This window comes from Leopardus geoffroyi, chromosome A1, assembly GCF_018350155.1.
Source record: "Leopardus geoffroyi isolate Oge1 chromosome A1, O.geoffroyi_Oge1_pat1.0, whole genome shotgun sequence".
Taxonomy (NCBI): domain Eukaryota; kingdom Metazoa; phylum Chordata; class Mammalia; order Carnivora; family Felidae; genus Leopardus; species Leopardus geoffroyi.
Genome location: NC_059326.1, coordinates 168,797,737 through 168,816,310, shown reverse-complemented (window position 1 = coordinate 168,816,310; position 18,574 = coordinate 168,797,737). Strand labels below are relative to the sequence as shown.

Here is an 18,574-nt window from a genome sequence, read left to right as displayed (position 1 = left end):
GGGTCACTTAACACCTCCATATCCCCTCACATTAATCATCCTTTTTATCCTGTGGTGGTAACATTTAAGATCTACTCTCTTAACAACTTTCAAGTATATAACATGGTACTATTAAATATCATCACATGATGTACCTCACATCCCCAGAAATTATTCATCTTATGGCTGGAAGTTTGTACCCTTTGATCAACATCTCCTCACTTCTCTCCCACCCTCTTCACCTCCCAGTTTCTCGTAACCACCATTCTAATCTCTATTTCTATGAGTTGGCCATTTTAGATTCCACATATAAGTAAGAATATATAGCATTTGTCTTACTCTGACTTATTTCACTTAGCAAAATACCCTCAAGATCCACTCATGTTATGACAAAAGGGAGGATTTCCTTCTTTTTTATAACCAAATAATATTCCATTGTATATATATACCACATTTTCTTTATCCATTCATTCATTGATGGATGCTTAGGTTATTTCCATATCTTGGCTATTGTAAACAATATTGCAATGAACACAAGGGGACAGATATCTTTTCAAGATAATAATTTCATTTCCTTCAGATATATATCCAGAAGTGGGGTTACTGGATCATATATTAGTTCTATTTTTAATTTTTTGAGGAATCTCCATGCTTTTTTTCAAAGTAGCTATACCAATGTACATTCACAGCAACAGAACACAAGAACTCTCTTTTCCCCACAATCTTGCCAACACTTGTTATCTCTTGTCTCTTTGATAATAACCATTCTAATAGGTATGAAGTAATAATATCTCATTGTGCTTTTGATTTGCATTTCCTTGATGATTAGTGATGTTGAACATCTTTTCATGTGTCTGTTGGCCATTTGTTATGTCTTCTTTGGAAAACTGTACCCATTTTTTATTGGATTTTTTTTTTTTTTGATCAGATCTTCCACCCATTTTTTATTGGATTTTTTTTTTTTTTTTTTGGCTATTGAGTTGTATGAGTTACTTATATGTTAAATACTAACTGTACCAGATAGATGGTTTGCAAATATTTTCTCCCATTCCCAGGTTACCTATTAATTTCGCTGAATGTTTATTTCTGTGCAGAATCTTTTTATTTTTACTTTTGACGCTTACTTATTTTTGTTTTTGGTGCTTGCTATTTTGGTTCAATATCCAAAACACTGTTGTCAAGACCAATGTCAAGGAGCTTTTTCCCTATGTTTTCTTCTAGTAGTTTTACAGCTGAGGGTCTTATATTTAGTTTTTAAGCCATTTTGACTTAACTTTTATGAGTGGTGTAGGAGAGGGGTCCAATTTCATTATTTTGCATGTCAATATCCAGCTTTCCCAACACCATTTATTTATTTTTTTAAGTTTATTTATTTTGAAAGAGAGAGAGGCAGAGAAAGAATCCCAGGCAGGCTCTGCACTGGCAGTGCAGAATCCAATGTGGGGCTCAAACTCACAAACGATGAGATCATGACCTGAGCCAAAGTTGAACACTTAACCAACTGAGCCATCCAGTTGAAAAGACTATTATTGGCTCTCTTGCCAAATGTTAACTAATGATATACACATGGGTTTATTTCTGGGCTCTCAATTCTATTTTACTGGTCCACATGCCTGTTTTTATGCCATACCATACTGTTCTGATTGTTTTACCTTTACAGTAAAGTTTGCAATCAGGAATTTGATGTATACATCCGGTTCTTCCTTCTCAAGATTACTGTGGCTATTTGGAATCTTTGTGGTTCCATCCAAATTTAGGATTGTTTGTTCTATTTCTGTGAAAAATCCCATTGGGATTTTGATAAGGATTGCACTGACTCTATAGACGGCTTTGGGGAATAAGGACATTTTAACGAAATTAACTCCTCCAATCTATTAGCACAGAATATTTTTCCACTTATTTGTGTCTTCTTCAATTTCTTTCATGTCTTACAATTTTTCAGTAAACAGATCTTTCACCTCCTTGGCTAAATTATTCCTAAGTATTTTTTTGATGCTATTGTAAATTGGTTATTGTCTTTATTTCTTTTTCTAATAGTTCATTAATAGTGCATAGAAACACAACTGATTTTTTATGTTGCTTTTGTATCCTTTAACTTTACTGAATTTATTAGTTCTAACAGTTTTTTGGTGTAGTCTTTAGGGTTTTCTATGTATAAAACTGTACCATCTACAAACAGACAATTTCACTTCTTCCTTTCCCATTATAATATCTTTTTTTCCTGACAGGTGTAATTTTAATGAATAAGAAAACACAAAGTAAAATATACCTTAAAGGTCCTCAAAATAATATAGCTGTTAAACACATGAAGAGATGTTTAATTTCACTCATAATCAGAGAAATATAAAATAAAGCTACACTAGATATCATTTTTTACCTACCAGACTAACAGAAATTCAAAAGTCTGACAATATATTCTCTTGCACAGATTAAATAGAAACTGGCACTTTCAGATATTCCTAGTGGATATACCAAATTGTACAAGAGCTACAAAATAAATTCATAATTACAATGGAAATATATGACAAAGTGACATGGACATTTACACTTCGACCTAGAAATCTCATTTCCAGAAATTTACCCTGAAGATACTCATAACACACAAAAACACATCTGTAACAAAGTTATTTTTTGCAGTATTGTTTGTGATTGCAAAATACTACAAGACATAAAATTTCATATGCAGTAAATTGGTTGAATATGTAAATATTCTCTGTCATAGAAGGAAACAGGATCCTAGGGGAAAGGGTTTATTCCAGGACTGGAAAAGGAAACATTCAAGATGAGCCTGGGATATCTTAGTATGCCAGAAAATAAAAAATGTGCTCAAAGAATGATGGGGAAACAGTCCAAGTAATTGAAAGCAAACATAACTACTGAGGCTTCTATCTCCCAAAATTTCCCCAAAACAATACAAACAAAAAGGGAAAAATAAAACCTCCCAAAAGCCATGCCCTCAGAATTAAAGACAGAATGTACACACTTCAAAATAACTTTTAGTAAAAAAAAGAAAATTACCAAAACACAGAATATGATTTCTTACAATCATGTTCTACATTTGGAACTTAAGAAACAAAACAATTAAATGAAATGAGTTATTCTGGATTACATCTTGAATCAGGGTTTAAAAAAATGTCAAAAAGGGACATTACTAGGACAATTGACAAAAGTTGAATACAGAATATGTTTTTGATAATAGCATGGTAATGATGCTAAATTTCCAAAATTTGATTACATTGTGGATATAGTCTCAGAAAATACTTAAATAAATATTTAAGAATAAAAGAACATGATGTGTTCAACTAATTCACAAATCATTTAAGAAAAAAAGTAATATATAATTATATTGACAGAGAAAGCAAACTAAAGAGTATATATGGCAAAATGTTAACAATTAATGAATAGAGTTTACAGAGATATGTTTGTTTTATTCTTGAAAATCTGCTGTACATTTTAATTTTTTTAAATAAAGACATAAAAATCACTGGATGAAAGACTTCTGCTTTCAGTCAACATAGAGAAACAGTCATTGCTTTATCCATCTGCATAAAACAACTAAAAACTGGGCAAAATACATGAAACAACAGCATTCAAGCCGCTGGACATCACGCAGTGAAGGACAGTAAACCTTGAGAGAGTCTACAGATGAATGAACTGAGCCCTAAGGTTATCCCAGCTTACTGAATGGAGAAAATGTCCAGGCTAAAACCCAAGTTGGAAGAGCCAAGCAGAACTCAGCAACCTCTCTCTGTAAGTTAAAGAGACAGAGTTCAAAGCACAGAGACACCAAGGCAGATTACTGGAGAAGAGACAAGGACCGAGGAGTACAGAGAACAGAGCTGCACAAAAAGAAAACTCAGCAGATCTGCAAAGGTTCTCCCTTGATCGTTTAGCTAAGTACTGATTAGTTCACAAATACGAGGAGACTACTCTACGCCAAGGTAATAACCCATCTACAGTGATCACATGGAATACTGTCTAGAGCTCACATAAGACCATGGAATTGTGCCAGGGCCTAACACCCAAAATGTAAAATCTCATAATATCAGGAGCATCCTTTGAGTACTGAGAATGATCTCGCCTCATTAGAAGAGATAAATTCATCCTAGAATACAAGTAGCTCTGATCCACATAACAAATTAAAAGCAAGAGCCAAAAAGATAAAACTGTCTCCAAGTAACCAACTGTCGCCAATCCCAAAACAAAGCTCAAGAATATTTCTAAAAATATATAAATACTCAGTACCTAAATAGGTAAAATTCATAATGCCTGGTATCAAATCAAAGACTACCAAGCATAAGGATGCAGAACAATTAGTCAATCAAAACTGACCCCAGAAGTAACAGAGATGATAAAAGAAAGAAAGAATAAAACAACTACTATAACTGTATTCCAAGAAACTAAAGGAAAAAATAAGTATTTAAGTAGACACATGGAAGATATAAAAAAAAAAGATTCAAACTGAACTGTTACAGATAATTCATTTATTTATGACTTGTTCATTTTCAACATGGAAATGGCTCAGCTACTCAGTCTCTGTTTTCTCCTCTCCAATTCCTCCACCCTAAAGCACAGGTGTGGGACCAAAGGAAGAGCTGGATTTGGGCAGGTATGAAGAAACAAAGGAATAGAACACAAGAGGCATATTTTCAAAAGGTACAATTTATAGTTATAAGGTAGTAAGGACTAGGTGTGTAATGTACAACATGGTGGCTATAATTAACATTGCTCTATGATATATAGGAAAGTTATTAAGAGAATAGATCCTAAGAGTTCTCATCACAAAAGGGATTTTTTTTCTTTTCTTTTTATTGTATCTATATGAGATGATGGATGTTAACTAAACCTATGGTGGTAATCATTTCACGATATATGTGAATCGAAACATCAAGCTGTATACCTTAGGATATCAATTTTTTCTCAATTAAAAAAAAAGAAATGGCCAATTTATAGGGTCAGATCTATAACTCCAGTGAAGCTCATGAACTGGAGAAACCTATATGAAAGAAGAGGAGATGATACTGAAACAGAGGACTGATTCAAAGTCTTTAAGGACCAGACAGAACTCCCATTTGTATTGCTCAGCCCTCACAAACATGCAACCGTTCTTCCCCCAATTCAGAAGAAAAGAAGAGGAAAAATTATTAAGGTGTGTAATATTTCACCTTTAATACCTTCAACGAACAATCAATGGTGCAATTTTGGCCTTTATTTTTATGGCTCTTAATTTTAAATTTTATATTATATTTTTATAATCTTAGAGATAAAAAAACATACTGCTTATCCAAAGACCTTTTGAGTGTGATTAAGTCATCAGTATACAAGTATTTTAGTAATGAATGACAGCAAAGAACAGCTACATGTTAAAATATTCCATGTGATTCACTACATTAACGATTCACAGAAGAAATTAGGGAAGGTGGGTTATAATGGAAGTTTGTGTCAAAAGAAAATAGCAGGGCTCAAGAGACCCAAGGAAGAAGGGTAATAAAGAAACAAAATTTGTAAAAAACGGTTGTCAGACCCAACTAAAACATTACAATAAGTTAGATATCTACTTTTTATTTCAAAATTCAAAAATTTCACATCTACCATCTCAGATTCAGGCGGTAGGGCCCAAAATTTATAATTTTTGAAATTTTCCCCCCTGAGATTCTGATAATCAGCAAGATTTTAGAACCACTGCCCTAGAATGCTAACTTGGGTATGTTCATGCAACAATATGATCTATTTGCCCTAAGCACAATTATAATGCCGTACACAATAAGTAATGAAATTATTCTTCTTACCTTGGATACATTGCTGACATAATTCATTTGAACAGTACTTTCCTTATCAACTTGATTACAAAGGTTCTGTAAAGTAGATGCATATTCTTTATCACTTTTTATTCTCAGAGCCATAAATTTCTTCACTGTTTCCAGTAATCGTAATTCCCAGTCTTGCAATTTTAACACAGCTTCATGTGAATTCTTCAGGTCACTCCCAAACCCCATTTTTGTAAGGCACTGTCTTATCCTCCACTCCGTACTGTGAGCCTTCTAATCAGCACATATCTGTGTATGCAAACAGAAGAAAAAACACCTCTTAAATCAAAAGGAAATTTGTTTTCAAGGCAAAGTTATGGCCCATTCTTTTTAGAGTTTAAAAAAAAAATCACTACAACTGAATGCTTTCACCCAAATATCAGGAACAAGATGAGGATGTCCGCTCTCACCACTTCTATTGAGCACCATATTGGAGGATCTAGCCAGTACAATGAGATACCTGAAATGATTTCCATGGAAATCGAAAAGAAAGACGTGAAACTATCTTTATTTGAAGAGGATGTGAAATTGAATATAGAAAGAAATGCAATTAAAAACAAGTTTTAGGGGCGCCTGGGTGGCGCAGTCGGTTAAGCGTCCGACTTCAGCCAGGTCACGATCTCGCGGTCCGTGAGTTCGAGCCCTGCGTCGGGCTCTGGGCTGATGGCTCAGAGCTTGGAGCCTGTTTCCGATTCTGTGTCTCCCTCTCTCTCTGCCCCTCCCCCGTTCATGCTCTGTCTCTCTCTGTCCCAAAAATAAATAAATGTTGAAAAAAAAAAATTAAAAAAAAAAAAAAAAACAAGTTTTAGAATTAATAAATGACCTCAGTAAGATTACAGGGTAAAGATCAAAAGACAAAAATCAACTGTATTTCTACACACTAGCAATGATCAATCTGAAAAATGAAATTAAAAACCAATTCCATACACCATAACATTAAAAAGAATAAAATAGGAATAAATTTTATAAAATAAATTAAAACTTGTGCTCTTAAAACTACAAAATATTGTTGAAAGAAATCAAGGAATTTATTCCTTATAATTATTTCCAATTATTTAGGTTGGAAATAAATGGAAAGACTCATGTTAATGGATCCAAAAGACTTAATATTGTTAAGAAAGCAATATTCTCCAATTTGACCTACATATTTAATTTAATCCATATTAACATATAACCTAGCTTTTTTTTTTTTTTTTACAGAAATTGAAAAGATAATCTTAAAAAAATCTTAAAGAAGAAGAACAAAGCTGGAAGAGTCATACTTCCTAATTTCAAAACTTACTGAATAGCTACAATAATCAGGACAATGTGGTCCTGGCATATGGAGAGACACAGAGATCAATGGAATAGAATACAGGGTCCAGATGTGAATCATCACATTTATGATTATATGATTTTCTACAAGAGTGCAAAGTGTATTCATTCAGAAAAAAGTCTTTCAACTAATAGTGGTGGGACAACTGGATTTCCACATGAAAAGGAATGAAGCAGAATTCCTTTCTTAGACCATACACAAAAAATTTAACTCTAAAGGGATGGATAATGGGCTTAAATATCAGAGCTAAAACTATAAAATTCTCAAAAGAAAACACAGTAGTAAATCTTTGTGACCTTGGCTCAGGAAACGGTTTCTTAGATATGAGACACCGTAAGTAAAAGCAACAAAATTAAAATACATAAATTGGATTTAATCAAATTTAAAACTTCTGTATTTCAAAGATCATCATTAAGAAAGTGAAAAGACCATAGAATGGGAGAAAATATTTGCAAATATTTATCTGATAAGGGACTTCTATCTGGAATATATAAAGAATTATTAAAACTAAGTAATAAAAATACAATTAAACAAATTAAAAATGGGCAAAGGATCTGCATAAACAATTTTTCCAACAAGATTTAACTAGTTTTGCTAGTTAAATGTCCAATAAGCAGATGACAAGATGTTCAGTATCACTAGCCATTAGGAAAATACCAATCAAAACCACAATGAGATACCACACCACACCATTAGGATGTCCTTAACCAAAAGATAGATAATATCAAGTGTTGGAGACTGTGAAGAAATTAGAACCCTCATACACTGCTGGTGGAAATGTAACCTGGGGCAGTTCCCCAAAGTTAAACATACAATTATTGTATGATCCAGAAATTCCAGTTTTAGGTATATACCCAAGAGGAATGAAAACATATGCCCAGACAAAAACTTGCACATGAATGTTGGAGCAGAATTATTCATAACAGTTACAAAGTGGAAACAATCCAAATATCCATCAACTGATGAACAGATAAAACATATTATATACACACAACAAAATATTACTAGCAATGAAAAGGAACAAAGTAATGATAAAAGCTACAATATGGATGAACCTTGTAAAAATTATGCTAAGTAAAAGAAACACAGACACAAAAGACTGACATACTGTATGATCTCTTTATATGAAAAGTCTAAAATCCAGACAGCGGGTAGATTAGTTAATAGTTGCCTGGGCTGGCAAACTTGGGAAGAAATGAGGAGTGACTGCCAGCAGGTACTGGCTTTCATTCTGGGGCAATGAAAATGTTCTAAAACTAATTGTGGTGATGGTTGCACAACTCTGTGAACAGAATAAAAACCACTGAATGATACACGTTAAGTGGTTAAATTCTTCAGCATGTGAGTTATATCTCAATAAACTTGCTTTAAAAATCACTGCAGGGGCGCCTGGGTGGCGCAGTCGGTTAAGCGTCCGACTTCAGCCAGGTCGCGATCTCGCGGTCCGTGAGTTCGAGCCCCGCGTCGGGTTCTGGGCTGATGGCTCAGAGCCTGGAGCCTGTTTCCAATTCTGTGTCTCCCTCTCTCTCTGCCCCTCCCCCGTTCATGCTCTGTCTCTCTCTGTCCCAAAAATAAATAAACGTTGAAAAAAAAATTAAAAAATAAAATAAAATAAAATAAAAATCACTGCAGCATAACTGGTGATGATCTAAAGGTCAGGTCTCAGAAACCTCTCCAAAATATCCTGCTTGTTTGCTATAAATCCCCAAAACTATGATAGAATTTATTTTGCTCTCCAGACTCACAAAACTTCAGGCAATGAATAGTCTAGGGCCAGTTAGAAGAAATGAAGAAACACACCTCTTATTTTTAGTTTTGGCTCATCCATACCAGAAGTCACTTTCTTGTTAATTCAGCTGAGATCCTCTAAGTTAGACAGAAAAATAAGAACAGATTTATGTGTCTAACCTCAGTGATAACATCTAAAGAGATGATAAAAATGTAGGTTTTCCATATAGAGAACAAATTATGATTTTTCTCCAACTGAAAACTGTCCAGTTTTATGATCTATCAAATAAGCAGAGGGGAAAAAAAGGTTGTGGAAAACTGTGCTTCATCAGTTCCCAAAGCAGCAACCAGAACGCAAAATGGACCTTAACATAATTAAGTCAATACAAAGTAATTGACTTATTCACTTTAATATGGAGTAGCATAATTCCCGTTTTTTCACTTTGGATATAGTTGCTTTAAAATTTTTACTTGGAAGAGCGCCTGGGTAGCTCAGTCGATTGAGTGTCTGACTCTTGGTTTCTTCTCAGGTCATGATTTTGCGGTTTTGTGGGTTTGAGCCACGTGTCAGGTTCTGTGCTAGTAGCATGGAGCCTGCTTACGATTCTCTCTCCCTCTCTCTGCCCCTCCCCCACTCGCATTGCCTCTTTCTCTCTCAAATAAATAAAATTAAAAATAAATAAATAAAATAAAATTTTTACTTTGATGTACTATATCTTCACAGAACACAAAAATTCAAAAAGAACATTTTTCTGTCATTTTACCTACAGCTCATCTAAGTCTCAGTGGAAGATACATTCTATCTCATCTCATGGTTTTGTTTTGTTTTGTTTTGTTTTTTTAAGTAATATCTACACCCAACATAGGATCTCACAATCCTGAGATCCAGAATCACATCCTCTACTGACTGAGCCAGCCAGGTACCCTTGTTTTTCTTTAAGTTTTTAAAATCTAGTTAGTTAACACATAGTATAATATTGGTTTTAGGATAGAATTTAGTGATTCATCACTATATATGTATGTATGATATATATATATATATATATATATATATATATATATATATATATACACCCTTTTATGATTCATCACTTATATATAATATCCAGTATTCATCACAAGTGCCTATCACTCACTTAGCCCATCCTCTACCCACCTTCCCTCCGGCAACCCAGTTTATCCTCTATAGTTAACAGCCTCTTATGATTCGCCTCCCCCTCTATTTTCCCCTTACCCTATGTTCATCTTGTTTTGTTTCTTAAATTCTACATACAATTGAAATTATATGGTATCTATCTTTCTCTGATGTACTTATTTCGCTTAGCATAATACATTCTAGCTCCATCTACGCTGTTATTAATGGCAAGATTTCATTCTTTTTGATGGCTGAGTAATATTCCATTATATATATATGGAATATATATGGATAAGAAGATGTGGCATGCATATATATATTATATGGATAAGAAGATGTGGCATGCATATATATATATATATATGCATGCCACATCTTCTTATCCATTCATCAGTCAATGGACATCTGGGCTCTTTCCCTAATTTGGCTATTGTTGACAATGCTGCTATAAACATCAGGGTGCATGTGCCCCTTTGAATCAGTATTTTTGTATCCTCTGGGTAAATATCTAGTAAAGCAGTTGCTGGGTCTTAGGATAGTTCTATTTTCAACTTTTTAAGGAACCTCCATACTGTTTTCCAGAGTGACTGAACCAGTTTAGATTCCCATCAACAGTGTAAGAGGGTTCCCCTTTCTCTTTATCCTCACCAACATCTGCTGCTTTCTGTGTTGTTACTTTTAGCCACTCTGACAGGTGTGAGGTGCTATTTCATCATGCTTTTGACTTGTACTTCCCTGATGAGTTATGTTGAGCATCTTTCCATGTATCTGTTAGCCATCTGTATGTCTTCTTTGGGACAATGTCTATTCATATCTACTCTACATTTCTTAATTGGATTATTTGGTTTCTGGGTGTTGAGTTTGATAAGTTCTTTATAGATTTTGGATTTATCCCATGTTTTCGATGGAAGATTAAGGAATCATTTTTGAGGCCAAAGAAATGTGAAACATTTTCCTTTCTAACTATATCTAGGATTGTGGTTCATTTTATCCCATAACTTAGGATAAATATCACTTCTACTTCCAAATACATCTAGCTCTGATCTAAACTTTAATAATATTTTTTTTCTTCCATTATCAGGAACTTCAAAATGAGCTCAAAAGAACAAAAAGGGAAATAGAATCTGGCAGCTATCTGAGAAAGACTCCAGACCATCCTAAGGGCTTATTTATATACACCAGTATTCTAGGTCTAGGAATATAAAATAATTTTATTTATGGTAACTCTCTTAAGGAATGACAAATGATAAAAATTTTAAAAACAATTCCATAATAAATTAAGACTATGTCTAACGGTTAAGTTGGTAAAGATTACAAATATTTTAGGAATTAAGGGAATGATAGCCTACAATTTTCCCAAAGATGTCAAGTGACATTAATCTTAGACTATTCATTTCAATAGTATTTGAATAACAACAAAAGAAACCAGAAATATCCATCAAAAAGAACTGACTAGGTTAATTACAATCAAGGCTGCTGCATCTGATAATAATAACAATTCTAGGGAGTGCCACTCAAATCATAGTCTATGTGAATTGTTCAGTGTCCAACAGTGGAATATCATTGAGCCCTAACAAAAACTAAGAAAATCTTTTGTGTATCGTTCTGGACCTATCATTAAAAACTACTAACTGAAAAAATTGAGATAAAGAACTTGGTGTGTTTACATGCTATAACAAGGAGGAAGAATGATAGAAATTAATTTTCCTTTTAAGCGCAAAAATATTTCCTAAAGAACACACAGTGGCTGAGGCACTGGAATGAGAAAAGGACTTATCATTATATACGCTTTTATACATTTGAATTTTGTACTAAGTAAACATTGATATTGCCTATTCAAAAAATTAATTAACTAATTAAAGAATTTTTGAAGAGAAATTTAGAAAGTAATGAAGGCTGGACAAAGCCCACAAAGTCTCCTAGAAATGGCAAGATTTGAGATAGGGCTGGAAAATGACCAGAATTTAGATTATAAAAAGTCAAACGGGAAATGTATTTCAAGAAGTAGGAGCAGTATGGGACAAAAAAGGGAGTATGAGGTAAAGAAAAAAATGTCTCCAAAACCAAGCTATATGTGGCAAGCAGTGGGAGATGCAGTGTCAATTTATCTCCTATTCCACTGTTCAGGAAACTAATAAGGACCAAATTCCTTGAATTAATTGTTTTTTAGAGCAAAAAAAAAAACATGATCATAAATGTGACTTTTTTAAGGTACTAGTTTGTTGGTATTATTACATGAAAGTATGTTCAGTCTGTGAAATTTCATCAGGCTGAGCGCCTGTGATTCATGTACTTTTCTATCTGTATGTGATGGCAATGAAAAGAGAAAGAAATAGTAATAGATTTTAAACTGAAAGCTAGGTATAAAATTAGCTTGAAGAGAGAAAAAAATAAAATGAAACATAAGACAAATTAATAAGTCATAGCAATATATAACTTGAAAAACAAGAATCTATAATTGACAGTATCAGTGAGAATTAACAAGAAAGATCCTTGATGTGGTGAATAAATTTAGGGGACAAAAGAGACACAGATGATTCAGTGACAACTTGAAGGCTTTAATAAGATATGATGACAATATCAATAGAATAGGAAGAATGAGAACATGTTCATTTCAGCAGGAAATAAAGGCTTAGGTAAAATATTAAGGCTGAAGATTCAAATTTGAGAGTCAATTGTTTAAAGGTGATAGATGAAATTCATGGACTGAACATCAACAGAAAAGCAGAGTCAAGGACAAAGGAGGACGAGAGGTCAAACAAAGGGCAGAGATTAAGTAAGCAAATAAAAGAGGTTTGGCAGAGAAACAGATGCCAGGATGAAAAAGAAGATATTTGCAACACCAAAAGGCAGAGGAAGATGTGAAAACTGCAAAAAAGTCATTAGTGGAATTTGGGGGTAATGTCAGTTTAGTGAAGCAGTACCTCAGAAGCTCCTACCACCAATAACTAATTAAAAGAACAAAACACTGTTTTTAAGAAAAAACAAAAATTTAAACATATCATCAGCAAATAAGGAATACCAACCGTATGCCACAACTTTCACGGCATGGTTTCAAAGGAAAAAAAGAGAAAATTCTGGTGTTCTAGATACTATGGCAATGTGCCCAACACTACCCCAATCTCCAGAAGACATTCTAAGGAATAAGAGTTAACAGAAACCTGAGAATACACAATGAATACTCCAACATGAAAAGAAGCAGGCCAACCCAGGAAAAATTCAAGAAAATATCTAAAGAAAGAAGCCTCTCTGTACCAGGACAGGACCTTAGAAAATGCAGAGAGGGCAGCCTTGGCTTGCCATTTTCTAGGGCTTTGTGAAAAACTGGTGGATGAAATTACATCCAGGAGTACAGGATAATTAGTGAAATTTCATAAGAGGCCATATATCTCGGGTCCCCCAACAAGGCCAAACTCAGCCCCAGCCAATGTTTCCATACCACCTCCATGCTCACACAACAAAGAAACCAAAATTAAAAGTAATACCCAGCTTTCTGGTACAGATAAGATGGCAGAGATCATTTTTCCCAGTTCCACTGGACAAAACACAAGTATAAACTCTAGAAACAACACAAGAGACTACCAAAGAAGAAGTCTGAAATGTAGATAGTAGGCAGCCTCCTACACATGCACTCCAATGTTTATGGAGGCGTTTTCAACAACAGCCAAAGTATGGAAAGAGCCCAAATGTCCATCAACTGATGAATGGATAAAAAAGATGTGGTATAGATATATAATGGAATATCACTTGGAGGTCAAAAAGAATGAAATCTCGCCATTTGCAACAACATGGATGGAAGGAGAGTATATTATGCTAAACAAAATAAGTCAGTCAGAAAAAGACAAATATCATAAGATTTCACTCATATGTGGAATTTAGGATACAAAACAGATGAACATCAGAGAAGGGAAGCAAAAATAATATAAAAACAGAGAGGGAGATAAACCGTAAGAGATGCTTAAATACAAAGAACAAACTGAGGGTTGTTGGAGGGGTGCTGGGTGGGGGGATGGGCTAAATGGGCAAGGAGCACTAAGGAGGACACTTGTTGGGATGAGCACTGGGTGTTATACGTAAGGGATGAATCACCAAATTCTATTCCTGAAATCATTATCACAGTATATGTTAACTAACTTGGATTTAAATTAAAAATAATAGGAAAGAACGAAAGAAAGAAAGAAAGAAAGAAAGAAAGAAAGAAAGAAAGAAAGAAAGAAAGAAAGAAAGAAAGAAAGAAAAGGCAAGGAAGGCAAGGGAGGAAAGGAAGAGGAAAAGGAAGAGGAAGGGGAAGGAGGCAGCCTGCTTTGGTCCTAGGACTAGAAGAACAGCATGAAGGCAGTATCTCATGTTCTCCTCACCCAAGAGGAAGTCACCCAGACCCAACTTTTCCCAACCTCCAGTCTAGAAACAAAAGACAGTCGATATTTGTAGGCTAACTCCCCTAGGATCCAATAGGAGTCCCTGTGACAACAAACAGAGAGTCAGGCACCACCAGAAAGAGAAATCATTTATGAGTCTCACCAAAAATAAACAGCCAGGGCAAGCACTCTCCTTACCTGCTAAGCCTGAGAATCTGCTTTTCCACCAAGAGAAACTGAATGAGGCAAGAACCAGCAACAGAGACCCAACTATCAGGTCAGGAAACCTTTGTCCTCACAGGTCTGGGGGTCTCCTTCCGCACCCAGAGACACCAGAACTGGAGGGCAGAACTAACAAAAGGAACCAAGCTGAAGCTGCTGCTCTCCAAGAATTTCTTCCCCTGCCCATAGACATCAGGACAGCTAGGGGGCACAGTAAGGAAATTCTACCTTAGCCCTTTTCTACCAATAGATACCTAGTAGTTCAGCCTAAGAAAAACATCTTCTACTCTGTCAAGCAGCACCAGCAGGAACCAGTGGGAGCCCTAATGATACAAGACAAAGCAAACTAAAATAACAGCACAATGACTCTGAAACTTAACTGTCATTGAAACCACAACCCATAAAAAGAGGTCAAGAGACCTGCATGCTAAACCTAAAGAGGGACTTCCTGTGAAAATAAAACAGTGAAACAGACCCCAGAGACTCCTAAAATAATAGATAAAATATCTAAGATTCAATTGAAAATCACCTCTCACACCAAGAACCAAAAAAAAATCATAACTTCGATGAGAAAAGACAATCAATTAATGCCAACACTGAGATGAATTAGATGTTGGAATTATGAGAAAAGGGTTTTAAATCAGCCAACTTAAAAATGCTTCATCAATTATAAATTATCCTAAAAAAAATGTAAAAAATTGAAAATCTAGGCAAAGAAACAGAAGTTATCAAAATAACCAGATGGCAACTACAGAGCTAAAAATGCAGAACAGGAATATAAACCTCACTAGATGCAAGCTCAATAGAAGAGTGGAGATAACAGAGGATACAATCAGTGAATGTAAGCACAGAGCAATAGAATTCAACTAATCCAAAAAAAACAGAGAAAATGGATGAACAAAAAGAATAAAGCCTTGGGACAATAAGAAAAGATCCAACATTTGTATCATCTGAGCTCTAGAGGAGAGGAGAGAGTGAGGTGGAAAAACTATTCAAACAAATATGTCTATCTTGGGGAATAAGATAATATAGAGTTACAGAAATCAAGACAGTTGTGATCTTGGTAGAGGACAAACAACAGATCAGTGGAACAGAATAAAGAACCCAGAAAAAGACCCACACAATTATGCTCAACTGCTTCTTGACAAAGATCCAAAAACAATTCAATGGTACTGGAGCAGCTGAGTATCTCTACAGGCCAAGAAAAAAAAAGGGAGAGAGGGGGAGAGAGAGAGAGAGAGCAAGAGAGAGACAGAAAACCTTGACCTAACACCTTACACAAAAATTAACTCAAAAGGATTATGAACTTAAATGTAAACAACTGCAACACTGAAGAAAAAAAAAAAAAAAAAGAAGGATATCTTTGGAAATCTTCATGATCTAAAAGCTAGGCAAAGTTCTTAGACTTGACAAAAAAAAAAAAAAAACACACCACGACGCATAAAGAAAAATCAATAAATTGGGCCTCATCAAAAGTAGAAACTTTTGCTTGTGAAAGCCCACGTGAAAAGGATAAAAAGACAAGCTATAGAGTGGGAGAAAATACTTGCGAACAATATCTGACAGAAGACTAGTATCCAGAATATATAAATATCTCTCAAATTCAACAGTTAACAACAACAATCTGCCTAGGAAATGAACAGGGGTGCTTGGGTGGTCAGTTGCTTAAGTGTCCAACTCTTGATTTCAGCTCAGGATGAACCATGATCTCATGGATCTCATGTGCTGACAACAGAGCCTGCTTGGGATTCTCTCTCCCTCTCTCTCTGCCCCTCCCACACGCTCTCTCTCTCTTTCTCTCTCAGCCTCTCTCTCAAAATAAATAAACTAAGAAAAAAAAAAGTAAATAAACAAAAGACATATACAAGCATTTCACAGAAAAGGACATAAAAATGGCAAATAAGCACATGAAAAGATATTCAACATAATTAGCCAACGGGAAAATACAATGAAAACTACAATGAGAGGGGTGCCTGGGTGGCTCAGTGGTAAAGCATGTGACTCTTGATCTCAGGGTCATGAGTTCAAGCCCCATGCTGGACATGGAGCCTATTAAAAAATAAATTAAATAAAATTATTTTTAAAAAAAATTACGAGATATCACTACACACTTATCAGGACGACTAAAATAAAATATAATGACAAGACCAAATGATTGTGGGGATATGAAAAAATGGGATCACTCATTTGTTGCTGGCCAGAAGACAAAATGGTACAGCCAACTCTAGTTTCTGATAAAACTAAACATTAACTATACTATGACCCAGCAAATTGCACCCTTGGACATTTATGCCAAAGAAATGAATACATATCTTCACACAAAAACTTGTACACAAATGCTCACAGAAGATTTATTTATAATAGCCAAAAACTGGAATCAGCCCAGAGTTCCTTCAACAAGTGAAAACATACCATGGAGTACTACCCACAGTAAAAACTATCCACAGAGGCCACCACTTGGATGAATCTCCAAGAACCCTACTGAACGAAAAAAGCTAATCCCAAAAAGTTCCATTTAGCTAACATTCTTGAAATGAAAAAATTCTGGAAAAAGTACAGAGTAGGAGTTGCTTGGATTTATGGCTTGCAGAACAGAGTAGGGAAGAGAGTGTGGTCATAAAAGGGGAACACAAGGGATTCTATCAATGTTGGAACAGTTTGGTACTTTGATGGTAGTAGTGGATGCATGAATCTAGACTAGTAATAAAATTTTATAGAACTTAATATACACACAACAAATGAGTACAATCAAAACTGACTACAGTTGGGGCGCCTGGGTGGCGCAGTCGGTTAAGCGTCCGACTTCAGCCAGGTCACGATCTCGTGGTCCGTGAGTTTGAGCCCCGCGCCAGGCTCTGGGCTGATGGCTCAGAGCCTGGAGCCTGTTTCCGATTCTGTGTCTCCCTCTCTCTCTGCCCCTCCCCCGTTCATGCTCTGTCTCTCTCTGTCCCAAAAAAAAAAAAAAAAAACTGACTACAGTTAAAAATCCTATTTCTATGAATAGGATTAGTGGAATGTGTCAATGTTAATACTCTGGTTGTCATTTTATACATAGTTTTGCAAAATGCTACCATTGGGGAAAACTGGACAGAATGTACAAGGGATTATTTCATATAACTTCATGTTAATATACAATTACCTCAATAGAAATTCCAATATTTAGAAAAGTAATGCTCAGATCTCAAACTATAGGTCGGAGGAAGAACAAGATGGAGAGGGCATCACACATTTAGCTACATTCTTCCGGAATAAGACAGAGCTGCCTATGTTAACCTTGAGGAAGGTGAAAAAAATCTCAAGCAAAGCCTATGCTTATGCTGTAGCCAAAAATTACAGAGAGAGACAGAGACAAAGGGTGGGGTCAGGTGGGTAGTTACCTTATAGACTGATTTGTAATGTAAGTTCCAACTGGTCAGGGAAGTACTCTGCTCTGTTCCTCCACTGTATCTCCAGTGCTTAAAACTGTGCCTTGCATATTGTTGCATAAAAATCTCTTAAAAGAATTAGGTGGTTGAGGCTACACAGCATTGTACTAAGTAGTCCCTACTTTGCAGTCTTCATTCTTTAGGATACTTAATAATACTAGGTATTAATTTTACAACCCTAACCTACAGGTTCAATTTCAAACTCCTTTGCCTGGTAATCAAAGCTGGCCCCAGACAACCTTCTACCCTCAGCAACGATACAACTTCTTACTACTATGATTCCTTAAAAGTCTCTGTGCCTTTGCAGATGTTCTGAAGGAACGTCTAAATGCTTTTCCTCCCTCATGTGCCTGGAGAATTATCCACAACTAAACTTTAAAGTAGTATTCTCTGTGAAGGCTTCTCTGACTATCCCCACAACCACAACCATCCAGGCTGACTTAGTGTTTCCTTTTCTCAGATCTCAGGGTTCATGTACGTATCTGTGATGAATATAACACTCCTCATGGTATATGTTAGCTATTTGTTGAAATACATTTCTCCCATTAAATTATGAGCTACATGGAAATAAGAATATCACATATTTTTCATCCTTATATCATTGG

General features: G+C 35.2%; 1 protein-coding gene across 4 annotated transcripts in view; it reads right to left on the bottom strand.

Annotated features, from left to right (window-relative positions):
* FER (FER tyrosine kinase) overlaps nt 1–18,574 on the bottom strand; it is a 447,367-nt gene that overhangs the window by 391,788 nt on the left and 37,005 nt on the right. For 3 of the 4 annotated variants that reach the window (XM_045500490.1, XM_045500514.1, XM_045500498.1), the window contains one exon: nt 5,769–6,035. In XM_045500490.1, coding sequence (XP_045356446.1) covers nt 5,769–5,975 — 207 coding nt within the window. In that variant the 5' untranslated portion in view covers nt 5,976–6,035. Of the gene's footprint in view, nt 1–5,768; nt 6,036–8,901; nt 8,963–18,574 lie in introns of those variants that run through there. The other variant, XM_045500506.1, reaches the window with a different exon arrangement.